This window comes from Rhinatrema bivittatum, chromosome 2 (genome assembly GCF_901001135.1).
Source record: "Rhinatrema bivittatum chromosome 2, aRhiBiv1.1, whole genome shotgun sequence".
Classification (NCBI taxonomy): Eukaryota; Metazoa; Chordata; class Amphibia; order Gymnophiona; family Rhinatrematidae; genus Rhinatrema; species Rhinatrema bivittatum.
This window is the reverse complement of record NC_042616.1, coordinates 408,047,858-408,066,108: the sequence shown is the minus strand read 5'-3', so window position 1 is coordinate 408,066,108 and position 18,251 is coordinate 408,047,858. Positions and strand designations below refer to the sequence as shown.

At 47.5% G+C, this 18,251-nt stretch overlaps 1 protein-coding gene across 1 annotated transcript in view; it reads right to left on the bottom strand.

The window, feature by feature from the left end:
* Window positions 1-18,251, bottom strand: part of IFT27 (intraflagellar transport 27) — a 58,732-nt gene that overhangs the window by 35,872 nt on the left and 4,609 nt on the right. Inside the window, exon 2 of the mRNA XM_029590084.1 lies at window positions 9,390-9,469. Within this exon, the coding sequence (XP_029445944.1) occupies window positions 9,390-9,469 (80 nt within the window). The remainder of the gene's footprint in view (window positions 1-9,389; window positions 9,470-18,251) is intronic.

The window sequence follows — 18,251 nt, the reverse complement described above, 5'->3', positions numbered from 1 at the left end:
AATCCACAGGTGTGTCCTGTTTTGTAACTGGAGAATGTGGCCGGTCTGGTACCGGTGATGATGGAGGTTCTACAGACGGTTCTCTTGATAGACGACACTCTGTTCTCTAGAACTTGTCAATGGTTGATTGGTCATTTTGAAGGAGGCTTCTAAGGTCTCACAGAAACTCGCTAGAGACTGCAATAGCTGCCAAAAAGCCTCTTTCATTTTAGGAGGCATGATAGATTTACCAGTTGGGTCTGGTGAATGATGTGGTCTCGGCTATGCCGGCATTGGCGGAGGCAATGAATGTGAGACGTGCTCTGGTTTGTGAGCTTTATCTCTTGTTCCTCTAGAAGAGGTGCTTGAAGAGGTGGATGCATTAGAAGATGTTAGGTATATCACTGACCTATGTGAAGGTGCCTTAGGATATTTACTCCTAGAAGATATGGAGGTAGAGGGGCTAACGTCCCATCCTGGAGTCTTATGTGGAAATGTTTTATGATGTGAGTGATGTTTGTGGCGATGGGTAAGTACTGGCGCCACGTGAGGTCTATCCCTTGTTGGTGACCGTGTCTTATGCTTTGGTCTAGATCCCTTTGATGAAGTCTCAGAATGACGTGGCTTAGAGGCACGAGAGGTTGAGTGGGATAATTATGGGAATTGATGCCTCCGTTTTAGGCCCTCTCGCCTTGAATGATTCAATGTATATATCTTTAATGCCGGAGGTGTTCGCCTATCTGGGGTTTGACTCCTTGACCCGTTTGGGGTTTCTTGTTGTTTATTGAGGTTCTCGGCGCCGTGATCTGCGCCGACTTCTTCGGCGTCAGTCTCTTCGGGGCCGTCATCTGCGCCAGTATCTTCGGCGTCGTGGCGCTTGATAGGGTTTGCGGCTCCACAGTTCATACCGGAGACGGCGGCGCTGACTGCTCCGATATTGACGGTCCCGATCGGTTGGATCAGATCCCTGATCCAATGGCCTCGAATACCTCGATACCTCCTTTCCTCCAGGCCTGGAGGGGCGAGGATCCGACGATGCCGCTCTCCTGTGTGAGGGAGCGGGTGTCGTTGATGGTCCCAGCGAGGAGTGAGCCTCCGATGGCTCCGAGAGGCTGAGCAGCTCCTTCATCTTGTAGGCCCGCTGTCTCTGGGCCCTAGGGGACATGCGAGCACAAAACTTGCATTCCCCTGCATTGTGGTTGGCACCGAGGCAACGGTAACATCGGTCACGGCCATCCGTGACCGACATTACCTTGCCGCAGCAACAACGCTTAAATCCCGACTTTGACATTTTTTTCCCTGAGGAGAAAGTGAGCTCCGCGTGCGATCCCGCGCGCAGAAAGAAACAGACTGAGGAGAATCTGTTACTTTCCTGCGCGGGAACACATGCGCAGCCGCAGAGACTAAAAAGCCAAACCTCTGCTTAATAAAGCTCCTGGACCCAATGGACAGATCCCATGACAGTATGGCTAATTCAGCCCTGCTATCAACGGGAAAACACAAGAATTCCTTGATACAGAAACATGCGGTATACAACAGAATAAAAACAATATCATTGAAAAATAGGCAAAAAGTCAAACATCCTTATATAATAAAAAGAAAATGAGGGGAGACAAGGGAAAAAGGAGCGAATAAATAACTCCAAGAAATTAAGAAAAAAGGATAATGAGAACACCAGTATTACTTTATATAGCTGATCTATAGGAGTGGCTATTAAGCGTGCAAATCTAAGAACGAACGGAGTTGAGACGGTTCAAGGAAAATACTGAAGAGCATGGTGTCCTGCAGGGATATGTGTACTGGGGCTGATGTCAGATTGAAATCTGATCCGTCTCCAACTGCTATCAGGAGCACACTATACTCATTGGTCCTGAGTCCATCTGCTACACGCTAGGAAAATATAATTAACATTAAGAAATCTAATAATACACTTGCAAGGATATTGCAAGATATATTGACCCCCCCCCCCCTAGTGACGTCAGGGTATATCCATAACTTTTGCCCATAATACACGAGAATGGTTATGAAAGAAAAAGCTAAAGACCATTATTTCTATAAGAGGAAAAAGCAAGACACTAATACAGTTCCTCTATGCAAAATCTCGGTAATATGCGAACTTTCAAGAATATTTGTGAGGTCTAAGGCAGATTCCTGGGGCAAGTTCCCATCTGGGTCTTCTTCTGCTTGTGGTAAATGGTATGCCTTTGTTATTACAGGCATCGCAGCATTAGGAATTTTCAAGATTTGAGAGATATAATTTCTACAGGAGAGATCAATTTTCTAATAAGAAAGTTTAATATCTTTAAGTTAAGGCTTTGCAGGGAATTTTCTATATTTTCTCACTTCTTAGAACATATTTGGTCTGATTAAACCAAAACTTGCTGAACCTTTTCAAGCGAGGTAACCCGGATATCAAATACCTCCAGCTTAGTTCTGTAGGAAGAAACCAAATTTGTGTTAGCAAGAACTTGATTAGTGTCCAAGATAACTTTAGTTAAAGAAGAAATAGAAGCTTCAAGAGTCACTAAGGCATTCCATACAACTTCCAGGGTAATCACAGGGGGTTTAATCAAACTGAGTTAGCCGCATCGCCTCCACTCCAAGAAACACCCTCACCCAAATCACCTGGAAGAGCCGGTGCAGGGCCAAAGGCAAAGGAGCAACCATTCCAGAAGCCCCCAAAAACGGGGCTATTCTCTTCAGCAGTATCCAAAGCCGCGATCGTGGCAGAAGAAATAGGGCTCCCAGCCTCTTCCACAACCGCCCATGACAAATTCAAGGCTCCCCAATTCACCTCGAGGAAGACTGATGAAATGTCCAACGGCAGCAGAATTCCATGGTGAGGGGGAGATGATGTAGTCGGCGCACCCGGGCTAAGAGATCTCTTCAGCCAGCAGGGGCGGCTTTCACACACCGTCAGCCCCTGCAACGGCCATCACTGCTGGGCTTATTCCTGGCGTGATTTTGAAGAAGCCCTCGATCTGGGGTTGGTGTAAGTCCAACCAGGGAGAGCTGGTAATATATGTTTTAAACTATTTGATGTTATTCTATTTGTTATTGGTATGGTTGCTGCTTTGGTCCTCTCACTGTGGGGTATACTTGCCACTGTAACACCCCCCCCCCCCCCCCATGGAGTACTAAAGGGATCATCCCCCCCACACTGACAGGGACAACAGCCCTTGGCTCCGATTAGTGGACCTCTTTAAAAAAAATGTTTGCCTACCCTTGTTTTAGAACATATGGGGATAGTTCTGAATTGTAACTCGCTTTGAATTTGGAAAAATCTAAAATCCATACAGGAAAGATAGGATAGGGAAGATATAATAGGAAAATTAGTTCTTACCTAATAATTTTCGTTCCTGTAGTACCACGGATCAGTCCAGACCATGGGTTAAGCCCCCGTTCCAGCAGGTGGAGACAGACCAAAGTTCTAAGGGTAGCCCATATAAGGACAGAACCCACCCTGGAACCCTCAGTATAACCATTGTCAAAGCAGAAAGTACAAGATCAAGCAAGTAACAGGATAACTAGTAATTTAATTTAAACCAACAAAATAACAGAAACAATTGAATGAACTGTGTAACTAAACGCTCTTGTATATCTATCCCTGATCATCGTAACGAGGCTTCCGGTGCCTATCAGTAAATTCCAGGAAGAAGATGCAGGGATCAAAAAAGAAAATCCTATAAGAAGGAAAAATTCCAAAAATGACAGGAAGAAAATTCGAGCGGACAGAAGAAGAAGAAGAATGGGCGGGTGTCTGGACTGATCCGTGGTACTACAGGAACGAAAATTATCAGGTAAGAACTAATTTTCCTTTCCCTGTATGTACCCGGATCAGTCCAGACCATGGGATGTGCCAAAGCTTCCCTACAAAGGGTGGGACCCAGACAGTCCCGCTCGAAGCACTTGCCAACCAAAGGAACCAAAAACTGGAGCCTGAACATCGAGACGGTAGTGACGAGCAAAGGTATGAAGGGATTTCCATGCAGCCGCCCTACATATTTCTTGCGGCGACACCGAATGAGACTCCGCCCAAGAAGTCGCTTGAGAACGTAAAGAATGAGCTTTTAGGCCCTCAGGATCTGCTCGGCCCTTGCAAATGTAGGCCGAAGAAATTGCCTCCTTCAACCAGCGAGCGATCGTAGCCTTAGAAGCTTGCTTCCCCCTGTTGGGTCCACTCCACAGGACAAAAAGATGACAAAAAGAAAATCATTAGTGACCTCAAAATAATGCAATAAGACTCGTCTGACATCGAGACGACGAAGATCACTATTACCAGACGCCGCGATATCCACTGGCGAAAAAGCAGGAAGTTCCACGGACTGGTTAACATGAAAGGATGAAACAACCTTAGGTAAGAAAGAAGGGATGGTCTTGAGAGAGACGCCTGAGTCCGAGAAACACAAGAAAGGGTCTCTACAGGAAAGAGCTTGAAGCTCAGATACCCTCTTGGTGGAGCAAATAGCGACCAAGAAGACAGTCTTGAGAGTCAAATCTTTGAGAGTGGCTCGACGGAGAGGCTCGAACGGAGCCGAACAAAGAGCTCGAAGAACCAAGTTTAAACTCCATGAGGGACAAATAGACTGGACAGGCGGTTTCAAGTGCTTAGCGCCCCTGAGAAAACAAACAACATCCGGATGAGAGGCGATTGCCCGACCTTCGATGGTGCCCAGAAGGGAACCAAGAGCAGAAACCTTAAGGGAGCTAACCGAAAGACCCTTGGAGAGACCACGCTGAAGAAAAGCGAGAATCTCCGCAACCAAAGGTGAACATGCTGAAACACCCAACTCCTCGCAGATGTTTTCAAAAACTTTCCAGACTCAGACATAGGTAAGCGATGTTGACTGTTTGCGAGCCCTGAGGAGTGTGGCAATAACTTCATCCCTATATCCTCTGCGTCTCAAACGTCTCCGTTCAAAAGCCATGCCGCTAGACAGAAGCGATCTGCCTGATCGAAAAATACGGGACCCTGTCACAGAAGATGGGACAGGTGACCGAGACAAAGAGGTCCGTCCGCATTGAGATTCACCAGATCCGAACACCACGGCTGTCAGGGCCATTCGGGGGCCACAAGAATGACCGGTCCGCGATGAAGTTCTATCCTTCATAGAACCTTCCCCACTAGCGGCCATGGTGGGAACACATAGAGAAGTACGTCGGAGGGCCAGGAAAGGGCCAGCGCATCCACCCCTTCCGAACAATGCTCCCTCCACCGGCTGAAGAACCAGGAAGCCTTGGTGTTGGAAAGCGTCGCCATGAGGTCCAGGCGAGGGGGACCCCACCTGTGCACGATTAGGTCCATCGCCTCGTCTGACAACTCCCACTCGTTGGGGTCGAGATGTTGTCAACTGAGAAAGTTGGCTTGAATATTCTCCTTGCCTGCTATGTGGGAGGCCGCCAGGCGATCCAAGTGCCTCTCTGCCCAGAGAAAAAGCTTGCTGGCCTCTAGCGCCATTAGATGTCTTCGAGTCCCCCCCTGTTGATTTATGTAAGCCACCGTGGTGGAGTTGTCTGATAGAACCCGGACAGCTTTGTGTCGAATCAGAGGAAGAAATTTGAGAGCCAGGCGAACCGCTCGGGCTTCTAAACGATTGATGTGCCACTGAGACTGAGAGAGGGAGCAGAAACCTTGAGTCGTTTGAGATTGGCAGACGGCCCCCCAACCGGAGAGGCTGGCATCTGTCGTCACAATGACCCAAGAGGGAGTCAGAAGAGGCATCCCCTTGAGAAAGTGTGCTGGGAAGAACCATCATTGTATACTGGCAATGGTAGAGTTGGAGAGAGGGAGAATCTCTTGGTACAGTCGGACATCGGTTTCCAACGGGATAACAATGCTTTCTGTAAAGGATGCATGTGAGCAAGTGCCCAGGGAACGAGATCGATCGTGGAAGCCATGGTCCCTAAAACTTGCAGGTAATCCCACGCCGTGGGAAGTGGTAGAGAGATGAAAGTGTTCAACTGACTGATCAGGTTGAGAGTCCGCGAGTCCAAAAGAAAAACTTTCCCGACCCGAGTATTGAAGACAGCTCCCAGGAATTCCAGCTCTTGTGAGGGCCGAAGATTGCTTTTGGAGTAGTTGATTATCCAGCCGAGGGATGCGAGTAGGGCTAAAACTCTGTTTATCGCGAGTGCGCAGAGGGCAGCGGACTTGCCCCTTACCAACCAATCTTCTAGATAAGGATGGATTAAGATTCCTTCTCGTCGGAGAGCTGCCGCAACGACTACCATGATCTTGGTGAAGGTGCAGGAAGCGGTGGCGAGACCGAAGGGAAGAGCCCGAAACTGGAAGTGCTGGTCTAGGATCTGGAAGCGAAAGAATCTTTGATGTTCCCGACAGATTGGGATGTGAAGATAAGCCTCTGTCAGATCGAGGGAAGCGAGGAACTCGCCAGGACGGACGGCCGCAATCACTGCACGCAGGGTTTCCATCTTGAAACGGGGAACCTTGAAGGCCCGATTGACCCTTTTGAGATCCAGGATGGGGCGAAAAGAATCGTCCTTTTTGGGAACAATGAAGTAAATTGAATACTGGCCGGCGCCCTGTTCTTACAGCGGTACCGGAAGGATCGCCCCCAACTCCTGAAGTCTCAAGAGGGTGTGACAGACCGCAGGCCGCTTAGAACGGCCGCAAGGGGACATGATATATAGATCCGGCAGGTCCCTAGCAAACTAACGCGTAGCCGTGTTCTATCACCTCGAGGACCCAGAGATCGGAAGTGATTTTAGCCCACTCCTCGAGAAACAGAGAAAGATGCCCACCTAAGTTTCGTTCGGATGAATGGACTGGCCGAATCTCATTAGGGAGCTGGACACGAAGCAAGTCATAGAGGGCATCCGCACCATAGGCTATAGTGCCCTCCAAACGCTCAGCCTGCTCTGCCTCTGCAGACGGGAGGTCCTGGGTGCTGAGTAACTGTTGCTTCCACCTAAGGCTTGCTCGCTGCATGAGACTGCTGCAAATAGTCGCCCGGACTCCGAGCGCTAAAACCTCAAAAATGCATTTCAAATAAAATTCAAGCTTACGGTCTTGCACATCCTGTAATGCAGTAGCGCCCACCACAGGGATGGTGGTACATTTAGTCACCACGGTGACAGAAGAATCTACTTTAGGAATCTTTAACATGTCCAGACAGTCCTCAGGTAGCGGGTATAGCTTATCCATAGCCCTACCAACTCGAAGCCCCGCCTCTGGGGACTCCCATTCCCTGAGGAGAAGCAGGCAGTGCATTGGATGAAACGGGAAAGTACACGGTAACGCCCTGAGTCCCTCCAGGACCGGGTCCGCGTTTGGTGTCATCGCTGCCGCCACAGAATCATCTGGTGGGGCATCAATTCCCAATTCTTGGAGAACGAAAGGAATAAGGGGCTCCAGTTCCTCCCGCTGAAATAAGCGCAGGACACGGGGGTCGTCGCCCTCCAGCGGGGGGCTTGGGCTGTGGTATCATTATCCCCAACATCAAACGGGTCTAAGGGAGGCGGGGTGGGGGGGAGGGTCCGCCAGGGGAGGGGGGCACCCGGGACCACACGAACCCTAACCGGGCCCTGAGGGTCCGGAACCACATCAGGTGATAGCACAGGCAAAGGAGGAGGGTTCGGAGGAAGGGGAACAACTGGGTGGGGGGGGGGTCTCCCTCCCTCTGTAAACTGGCCAACTAAGATTCATGCAATAAAAGGACAAATTCCGATGAAAAACGGGTCCGGGCTGAATTTTTTGTGGGGGGAGGGGGGTCCGAGCCCCCCCCCCCCCGAGAGCGAACCGGGGATCAAATCGGGGGGGGGGGGGGGGGAAATCGGGTCCCCAGCCCCCGGAGAAGCATGAAGTGTTTCATCAGAAACCCCCAAAATGGCCATCGCTGACACGCGTTCCCGAGACGGGAACAGCTTAGAAACACGACGGGGAGGAGCCTTCACCCCCCGAAATACACCTGGAGCATATCCCTTCACAGGAGAGTTGGGAGGCCGACTCTCCACAAGCTAAACAAAAAGGTGGCCACGGCATTGAGCAGGAAAGCGGCTGTAAAGATAATTGAAAACAGCTGAGCAGGGAGCCCCTGAGGAGATGGGCGGGAGATTGATTTTGTGAGGAGGGAGTGGGGTTCAAACTGCTGCCTTTTTTTTTTTTTTTTTTTTAATTTAAACAAAGACAAGTAAAAAAATATATTCTGTGAAAACTTGGGAAAACAAAAACAGTTTATTCACATTAATAATTCATTGCATTCACAGAGGCAGGGTTATAATAATCCTCCCTGAAGCTCCACCGAGGTATGGGCATCTCGGGGCACGGCAGCAGATACAAAACATGGGGAGAGGGACTGGCACCACCAGTATCACCCACAGAGGTCACCGGGAAGGGAACCTAGGCTGACAGAAATCAAGGGGCAAAGCCCCCCTAGGAACCCCAAGAGCGAGGGAGACAGAACTGTCTGCCCTGACACAGTCAGTCAGAGAAAAAAAAATCTTTTTTTTTTTTTAATTTAAAAATTAAGAAGTAAATTAAAAGAGTACTTGTGTGAGCTTGCCCCAGAGAAAGAAGAGGAAAGAAAACACAGAGGGCAAGCTAAACAGGGAACCAAAGGGTGAGCTGTTCCACCTGCTGGAGACAGACAAATACTGAGGGTTCCAGGGTGGGTTCTGTCCTTATATGGGCTGCCCTTAGAACTTTGGTCTGTCTCCACCTGCTGGAACGGGGGCTTAACCCATGGTCTGGACTGATCCGGGTAAGTACGGGGAAAGAGGCATTTAAATACTTCCAAGGTATCAAAGCACAGGGGCCAGGCCTTTTTCAACAGATAGGAGATTCTAGACAAGGGGTCATGGGATGAGGGTGAAAGGGGGTAGACTCAGAAGTAATCTAAGGAAATATTTCTTTACAGAAAGGGCATTAGATGCATAGAACAGCTTCCCAGTAGAGGTGGTAGAGACAAGAATAGTATCAGAATTCATGAAAGCATGAAACAAGTACATGGGATCGCTGAAGAAGTGGTAGGGATTGTAGAGCTGAGCAGTTGATGTGGATGGGCAGTCTAGATAGGCCCATTGTAAGATCGATTCCTTCTGTCTTGTATCTATGTTTCTATGAACATGTCACTAAAAGGACAGACAATTACTTCACAGATAAGTTGAGGCATACTACAATAGAACTATACCATAGAAAATGGTATTAGAAAAGACAGTAGACAATTCTCTTGCAATCGTTCCTATGAGCTCTGTTCCCAGTTTCCTATTGCTACTTCCTGAAGTTTCAGGAGGACTAAAGACCTGATTTATAAAAGGGTTTGGTTTTTTTTGTCTCACAGATAGAGAATAGGTGACAACCTTTGATAAATATTCTTCTTAAATAGATCATGTTCTCAGAATGTGCCTTACACTATATCATATTTATTAAATTAATATTATGTGTTACTCACCATGGCATAATTCTTCTGGAAATGGGCTCCATCACTCCGGAAGAGCTGGACCAGGGTGCTTTTCCCCACTGTGGCATCACCTGTGAATTTGTCAAAGGAAAAAAGAACTGTGCCTTTTTAGAAATCTGGTTTCTTCCTTTCTTTGCCTCTCCCTTTTTTCCCCAGGAACATTAGTTGTTAGTAACAGTGGGAGATGGAAGCCAAACATCCCACAGACACATCAGGCATATGCTGTCCAGCTAAGGCAGCAGCTTAAAAGGAGGTGGGAGATGCTGAAATTACGTAGCCTTAGCAGCCACTACTGCAGCTGACTCATCCCGTTGTTTACAATGACCTCCTGTCCTGTGACAAAGTCTCCCCACCTCCCACTTCCACCCCCGGTGCTGCAACAGTCTGGGACCAGTTCCATCCTTACTCACAGGAGGGAAGATTCCAAAATGCACTTCAGCATATTACTCTGGCATTTGTTAACATACACAGATGATGTTAGCCCTTAATGGTCACATCCGGGTTTTCTGAGCTCAGTGGCAGAGCATCACCACGCATACCAACATGCTTGTTAAGTGCTTATGCTATTATTTGAAATCAGCTAAGGCAGCAGGTTCAAATATCCTCCTTCCTGCAAACAAGCTGCTTTCAAAACAGAAATAATATGATGGTTCTAAGTAACTAAAATATTTGACAGATTTTTGCCTAATACATGTATTGGCCTTGGAGAAAATTGTATTCATTGCAGAATGTGCACTTCACTGGACCAACATAAAATCGTTAACAGATATTCTTATACATGAACTTCTGAAGCCTTCTGTCAAACTGTACCCGAAGAGGTCCATACAGAGATATATTTGGTTTTTGGGATACTCATGTACACCTGCATCTGTGATACTTTTTTTATGGAATCAGCATAAAAATTAATCACAACCTGTAAAATAATGAGTTAAGGATGATAGCTCACCTATTTAAAATCATATAGGCAATATAAAAGGTAGAAATTACTACTTAACTGATAATTTCCTTTCCTTTAGTAATGGCTGTTCAATCCCAATGAGTGGGTTATGCATTTTTGCCAGTAGATGGAGACAGAGCAAAAGCTGATGTCATTGTCATATAGTCCTGCCCTGACATCAGGCCGCTAGTATTCTCTGGAAAAGCCAAACTGTGGACAAAACTGATTATACTTGAACATTATAATCTACATTCAATCATTCATCTCTCTCAACCAACAGGAACACTGAACTCAGCCAAAAGAAGGAACATATCAAGCAAACTAAAGGAAAATTGGTTCTTACTTGCTAATTTTCGTTCCTGTAGTACCATGGATCAGTCCAGACCCTGGGTTATGTCACCAATCCAGCAGAGGGAGGCAGAGAAAACATTCTAATGACACTGACGTATACCCTGGAGCACCACCTGCAGCCAATCAGTATTGACCAGTATCAAAGCAGAAATTTAACTACTAACATATTAACTAGCTATCTAAACAGGAGAACGAATTTCCGACTCACAAATCCTAAATGGAAGCAGAATCCCAAAAACAAAATCTTGGGAATAAACAAGAAAATATTAAGAAAAATAGACAGCATGAAAAGGCGGTTTAATCACCCAGTGAACGAGCAGACTCTCCGAAAAGATAAATATAATACACAGACATAAAGGGTGGGCGTCTGGACTGATCCATGGTACTACCGGAACGAAAATTAGCAGGTAAGAACCAATTTTCCTTTCCCTGTATGTACCTGGATCAGTCCAGACCCTGGGATGTACCAGAGCTGATTCAATTAGGGTGGGACCCAGAGAGTCCCGCTCGGAGAACACTGTCTCCGAAGGTTGCCGAACTTGGAGCATGAACATCCAAGCGGTAATGACGAGCAAATGTATGCAACAACTTCCAAGTCGCTGCTTTACAAATCTCCTGAGGAGAAACTAACTGACAATCTGCCCAAGAGGTAGCCTGTGACCTAGTAGAATGAGCTCTCAACCCTTCAGGAAGGTCACGACGAGCTAGAAGATAAGCTGAACGAATTGTCTCTTTTAACCAACGAGCAATCGTAGCCTTCGAAACCTTATGACCTTTGCGAGGGCCACTCCACAAAACAAACAAATGATCAGACAATCGAAAATTGTAACTTCAAGATAACGCAACAGAGCTCGTCGTACATCCAATTTTTTAAGATCCCTAGAAGAAGGATCCAAACGATCTAAACACGGAAAAGCCGGAAGCTCTATGGACTGATTTAAATGGAAAGAAGATACTACCTTAGGTAAAAAAGATGGTACAGTCCTTAATGAAATTCCTGTATCAGAAATTCTAAGAAAAGGCTCTCTGCAAGACCAGGCCTGCAACTCTGAAATTCTATGAGCTGAAGAAATGGCCACAAGAAACACCACCTTCAATGTGAGATCCTTCAAAGTCGCATGATTAAGGGGTTCAAAGGGAGCCGAACACAGAGCCCTAAGAACCAAATTCAAACTACAAGCAGGACAAGGATTCCAAAATGGAGGACGTAGATGTTGCGTACCTTTGAGAAAACGCGCTACATCCGGATGCGCAGCCAAGGATAATCCCTGAACCTTACCACAAAAACATCCAAGCGCTGCCACTTGTACCCGTAAGGAACTACAGGACAAACCCTTGGCTAATCCATCTTGTAAAAAAGATAAAATATTGGATACAGAAGAGTGAACTGGATCTACTTGATGCTCATTACACCAAGATTCAAAAACCTTCCACACACCCTTGCATAAGCCAAAGATGTAGAAGGTTTTCTAGAACGCAATAAAGTAGTCACTACAGCATCTGAATAACCTTTATTCTTTAACCGACGCCTCTCAAAAGCCATGCCGCTAGAGAGAAGCGTTCAACCTCTTCCAAACAAACCGGAGCCTGAGACAGAAGGCACGGAAGATCTCGAAATCGAAGGGGACCATCCAGTGCTAGTCTGACCAGGTCCGCGAACCACGGACGGCGTGGCCACTAAGACAACGACGACTTGTTGAACTTCTATCCGACGCAGAACCTTGCCGATCAGAGGCCAGGGAGGGAACACGTAGAGAAGAACATCCCTTGGCCAAGGAAGTACCAGAGCATCTACTCCTTCCGCTCCTCTTTCCCTCCTGCGGCTGAAGAACCGAGGGGCTTTGGCATTCTGAAATGTGGCCATGAGATCCATTGCCGGAGTGGACCATCTGTTGCATATCATTTAATAGGCTTCCTCGCACAGTTCCCACTCGCCTGGGTCGAGATGATGCCGACTGAGAAAGTCGGCTTGAATGTTGTCCACCTCGGCAATGTGTGAGGCTGCAATGCTGAGCAGATGTTGCAGATGCTAAGCAGAGCTAAGCAGAGCTACCAGGAAGCTTCGGGTTCCTCACTGACGGTTGATGTACGCTACCGTGGTCGCATTTGAAGAGCGATTAAGGCTAAACGAACCGTTCTGGTCTCTAAAAGATTGATAGACTACTGTGCTTCCTCTTCGAACCACTGACCCTGAACAGATGTATTCTGACATACCGCTCCCCAGCCTGAAAGACTGGCGTCGGTAGTGACCACAGTCCATTCCGGAATCTCTAGCGGTACACGTTGTTGCAGATTCACTGTCTGTAACCACCAATCTAGGCTGGAACGAGCAGCCTCTGTAAGAGGAAGGGGAAGGTGGTATAGTTCCGAAACCGGATTCCAGCGTGAAAGCAATGCAGACTAAAGTGGTCTCATGTGCGCAAAGGCCCAGGGAACCAACTCCAGAGTAGAGGTCATTGAACCTAAAACTATCAAGTAATCCCGCACACAAGGAATAGGAATAGACTGTAAGTCTCAAATTTGTGATTGAACTTGAGAAGGCGATGCTCCGGAAGGAACACTATCCCTTGAAGAGAGTGTCGAACCGTGCACCCAAAAACTCCAGAGATTGGGAAGGTAATAGGTGACTCTTGTCTTCGTTGATCACCCAGCCTAGAGACTGCAAAAAGCTGATTGCCCTGTTGATTGTATAATAACAAAGAGATTCCGACTTCGCTCAAATCAACCAGTCGTCCAGGTACGGATGTACCAACAGGCCCTTCTTCCTGAGTTGAGCGGCCACCACAACCATTATCTTGGTAAATGTTCTGGGAGCTGTGGCTAATCCGAACAGGAGAGCCCTGAATTGATAATGTTGCCCTAGAATGCAAAACCTGAGAAATTTCTGATGATCGGATCGAATGCCGATATAAAGATAAGCTTCGGTGAGGTCGAGAGATGCTAGAAATTCTCCTCTGTGAACCGAAGCTATGACAGACTGAAGAGTCTCCATCCGGAACTATGGAATCCTTAGACAATGGTTGACCCTTTTGAGATCAAGAATGGGACGAAAGGTTCCTTCCTTTTTGGGAACAACGAAGAAAATTGAATAACAACCTTTCCGATGTTGGAACTGGAACTATAGCTCCTAGGTCGCTTAAACGCTGTAGCGAGTCTTGAATTGATCCGACGTACATCTGGCCCATTCTCCGTAAAACAGAGACAGCCTGCCCCCTATGACGGGAACCGAAGAAAAGACCGGCCTTATCTCATTGGACAGACTTTGTGCCTCCTGAGACTTGGGAAGTTCCAGGTCTACCAAAGCGGCAGCCACAAAAGGAACGAGACCAATTCTGTTGTCTACCTGAAGACTGTTTAGCTGGAGGAGCCGACGGATGAGAAGAACAAAATCTTCTGTTAGACCGAAAACGAGAGCGAGATGAAAAAGAGCTTCTAGTTCTAGGACGGTCCTCTGGCAATTTGTGAATCTTATTTTCCCCTAGGGACAAAATTAAATCTTCCAATTCCTTACCAAATAATAATTTTCCCTTAAAGGGTAAAGCCCCTAATTGAGCTTTGGAGGATGCATCTGCGGACCAATTCCTCAACCAGAGAAGTCTGCGAGCCGATACAGAAGCAACGATAGAGCGAGCCGAGGTCCTAATGAGATCATATAAAGCATCTGCACTATAAGCAACTGTAGCTTCCAGTCTACCAGCCTGAGCAACTTCCTCTTCAGAGAGGGAAGAATTGTTTTGTAAAGCCTGGACCCATCTTAGTCCAGCTCGCAAAGCCAAGCTACTACACATGGCCGCCCGCACACCAAGAGCAGAAACCTCAAAAATTCACTTAAGCTGAACCTCCAGCTTATGATCTTGGAGATCTTTAAGAGCCGTAGCCCCAGTTACTGGAATAGTTGTTTTCTTAGTGATGGCTGAAACAGCGGCATCCACCTTAGGAAATTTTCAAATTTCCAAAGCTTCCTCAGGTAATGGATACAATTTTTCCATGGCTCGTGCTACCTTAAGCCCCAACTCAGGAGTATCCCACTCCCGGTATATAAGGTCAGTGAGAGAAAGATGAAAAGGAAATGATGTCGTGGGACCTTTAAGGCCAAGCAACAGAGTCAACGCCACCCATCCGAGAATCCTTCACTGGAGCCTCGAGACCCAATTCCAGTAAAATTGCTGGAATTAAGGGACTAAGTTCCTCTCTTCTAAACAGGTGGACTACTTTGGGGTCATCCCCATCCGCAACATGAGGGTCTGAACTAATACTCAAAGCAGGGTCTTCATTTAAATCCCCCTCCAGCAAGGACTTGTCCGGGATAGGTAAAGAGCCATGCTCAGAATCATCTGAAGAAGAAAAAATTGTCTGATCCGGACCCGGACGAAGGGGACGCTTCGGAGCTGACCCCACTCCCAAATCCGTGGAACTAGCCCTTTTAGAGGAACGTGGCTTTAACCTCTGTTCAGATAAGAGACTCTTATGTCTCTTATGAAATTTCTTAGATTTGTAAGCTTTGCGAAGAAAATGAAGAAAATCCCCTGAAAAGGCAGGAGAAGAGGAAAAAGAATCTGAAATCTCCTCCAGGCTTTCAGCCAATAAATATGGCCCTGTTTCGCGCGGCTTGTCCCCCCCCCAGGGACCGCCGGCTGCGGAGACAGTGGAAGCGGGTCAGAAGCACCCTGAATAGCTTGTTGTATCGCCACTCTCAGAGAAGACAGGAGTGTCTCAGTTCCAACACTGCAGCGAAATGAGTCCGGGACAGGAGAGCAGCTGGGCCGAGGTTTTGGGGCCGCGCGAAGTGGCCGAGTCCCTTTTGTTATCGGCAAACTTGATGAGCCTTCCTCCAGGGGAGACATGATGAACAGAGACTCTCCACAAGTGCGGCAGGCAAATTTCAGCAGGTGACAACAAATGAACTTCTGTCCATGATACCGCCTAAGCCCCCATGGAATGCGGTCCAACCTGCTTCAGTAAGGCTACCTCAACAGCCATAGAGGCTGCCATAATGACTTCCTTAAGTCAACAGGCAATCATTGCCCATGTCGCCAATGCCCTGCTTACCTCCACCATGGAGCACAACTAGAAGATCAGACTTCCGAACATCTTTAATCATCTCCAAGTACAGCAGTAAATGACACTTGACGTCCAAGGAACACAAAAGACAGTACTTCACTTCATCTCTGTCCGTGTCCAAGGCGGGCAGAGAAATGGACTGATTCAAATAAAACTCCGAAACCACCTTGGGCAAAAAAGGAGGGCACAGTCCAAAGTTGGACTTCACCCAGAGCCATATGGAGAAAAAAGGCTCACGGCAGTAAAAGCCTGCAGCTCAGAGATCCGATATGCCGATCAGATTGCTACTAGAAAAAACTGTCTTAAAGGTAAGCCGTCACAAGGAAAAAGTATGCATTGGTCAAAAAGTCGGACCTGCCAAAAACTCGAGGACCAAGTTAAGGTCTCACAGCGGCACTCTATTGACTCTCCCCCTAAAACAAACCAGGGCTGCAACTCGAACCTTTGAGGTGATAAGGGCCAAACCCTTAAGCAAGCCGTGCTGTAAAAATTCCAAGATCAAAGGAATATCCACCTTGACCGGTTGAGTATCTCTCTCAAAACGCCAGGTCTCAAAGATCCTCCAACTTCTAACATAGGCTAAAGAAGTAGAAAATTTCTGGGCCCGAAGAAGAATGGAAATTACCACAGGCGAAAAACCCCACTTCAACAACCGAGCCCTTTCAATAGCCAGACCATAAGACAGAATCAACACGAATCCTTGTGCTGAATGGGCCCCTGACGTAACAGATCCATCCGAGATGCTAGTCTGAGGGGACTGCATACCAGAAGGCACTGGAGATTGGCGTACCACAGCCTTCGAGCCCAATCCAGAGCCACTAAAAGGATTGTATTGGTTTGACTTGCAATCTTCTGGACCAGCCTACCTACCAGAGGCCAGGGCGGAACGCATACAGAAGGGAGCCGCATAGCCACTCTTGAACAAGAGCATCAGAGCCCATCACTTTTGGGTCCCGCCTGTGACTGAAGAAGAGTGGAACTTCTACATTGTTGAAGGTCACCAACAGGTCTAGATCCGGTAGGCCCCAGCAATTCACCAGGAGCTGAAGGGTCTCATCCGCCAGCTCCCATTCTCCTGGGTCCAAATTTCTCCTGAGGAAATCAGCTCTGATAGTGCCATTTCTGGGAATGTGAAAGGTGGATAAGCTTAGGCGATGCTGCTCTAGCCGCTCGGTGAACCGCAGGCATGCCTTCCAAACTGCTAGTGGCTCCAGTTTGTTGATGTTTCACTGCCACTGTGCTGTATTCCAGCGCTCTTGCACCACCATCTTCTGACAGTGAGCCCCTCAGTTCCTGAGGCTTACATCTGCTGTGAGTACCAACCAATCCGGAGTCATCAGGGAAATTCCTTTCCTGAGATAATCCGCCTGTAACCACCAGTCCAACTGGAATCTCACCTCTAACAGGAGAACAGCATCACTGCATAATTCTTCAACTGCAGATTCCATCAGGAGAGCATCAGGTGCTGAAGAGGGAGCATATGTGACCTTGCTCAGGGAATAACTTCTAATGTGGCAGCCATCAACCCCAGGACCTGCAGATAAGATTGCATGGTTGGACAAACAAGAGTTCAGCAGGGATCGAACTTGCAGCATCAATGTGTGGATCTGTGACTCCGACAGAAATACACTGCCCTGCCTTGTATCGAATCGAACCTTGAGATACTCCAGGGTCTGAGATGGCTGCAAATCACTCTTGGACCAGATTCACCACTGAGCCTAGTTCCTGTAGCAAGGAAACACCCTGTGGGAAGCATGAAGACTCTCTTCCACGATCTTGGCTTGAATCAACTAGTCGTCCACATAGGGGTGAACTAGAATGCTCTTCTTAAGGAGAGCCATCACTACCACCACTATGACCTAGGAAAAAGGTCCTGGGCACCATGGCTAGCCTAAAAGACAAGGCCTGAAACTGATAATGACAATCCAGAAAAGCAAACTGATATTCCTGACATACGAGAATATGCAGTCACGCCTCAGTCAGATCCAGAGATGTAGGTTACTCTCCTGCCATCGTGATAGAATGCACTGTTTCCACCCTGGAATGAGGGACTTGTCCATGTCAGTTGGCACCCTTGAGATCCATTATGGGCCAAATTGCCCCTTCCTTCTTGGTCATGACAAAATAAATAGAATAACAGCCTGTGATTCATGAACGGAAATCACCGCTTTCAGTTTTAACAGCCATAATGTTGCTTCCACTTCTACCCACATCTGAGGGGAGTTACATGGAGAGACCATGAAGGCCTCCGGAGGAATGTGAAGAAATTCTAGAGCATACCCATTTCGAATAACTTCGAGAACACATTGATCCGAATATGGACCCATCTGTGATAAAAACAGGATAGATAGCACCTGAACCAACAAGTGAGCCTGCAAATCTTCATTAGGCAGACTGAGAGGCTCCACCTCCGGAGTCTGCATCCTTTCAAGGTTCTCAGGTGTGAAAGGACTGAGACCTGCAGAAGGAACAGGACCTGTGGGAAGTACCTCCCCTAAAAGACC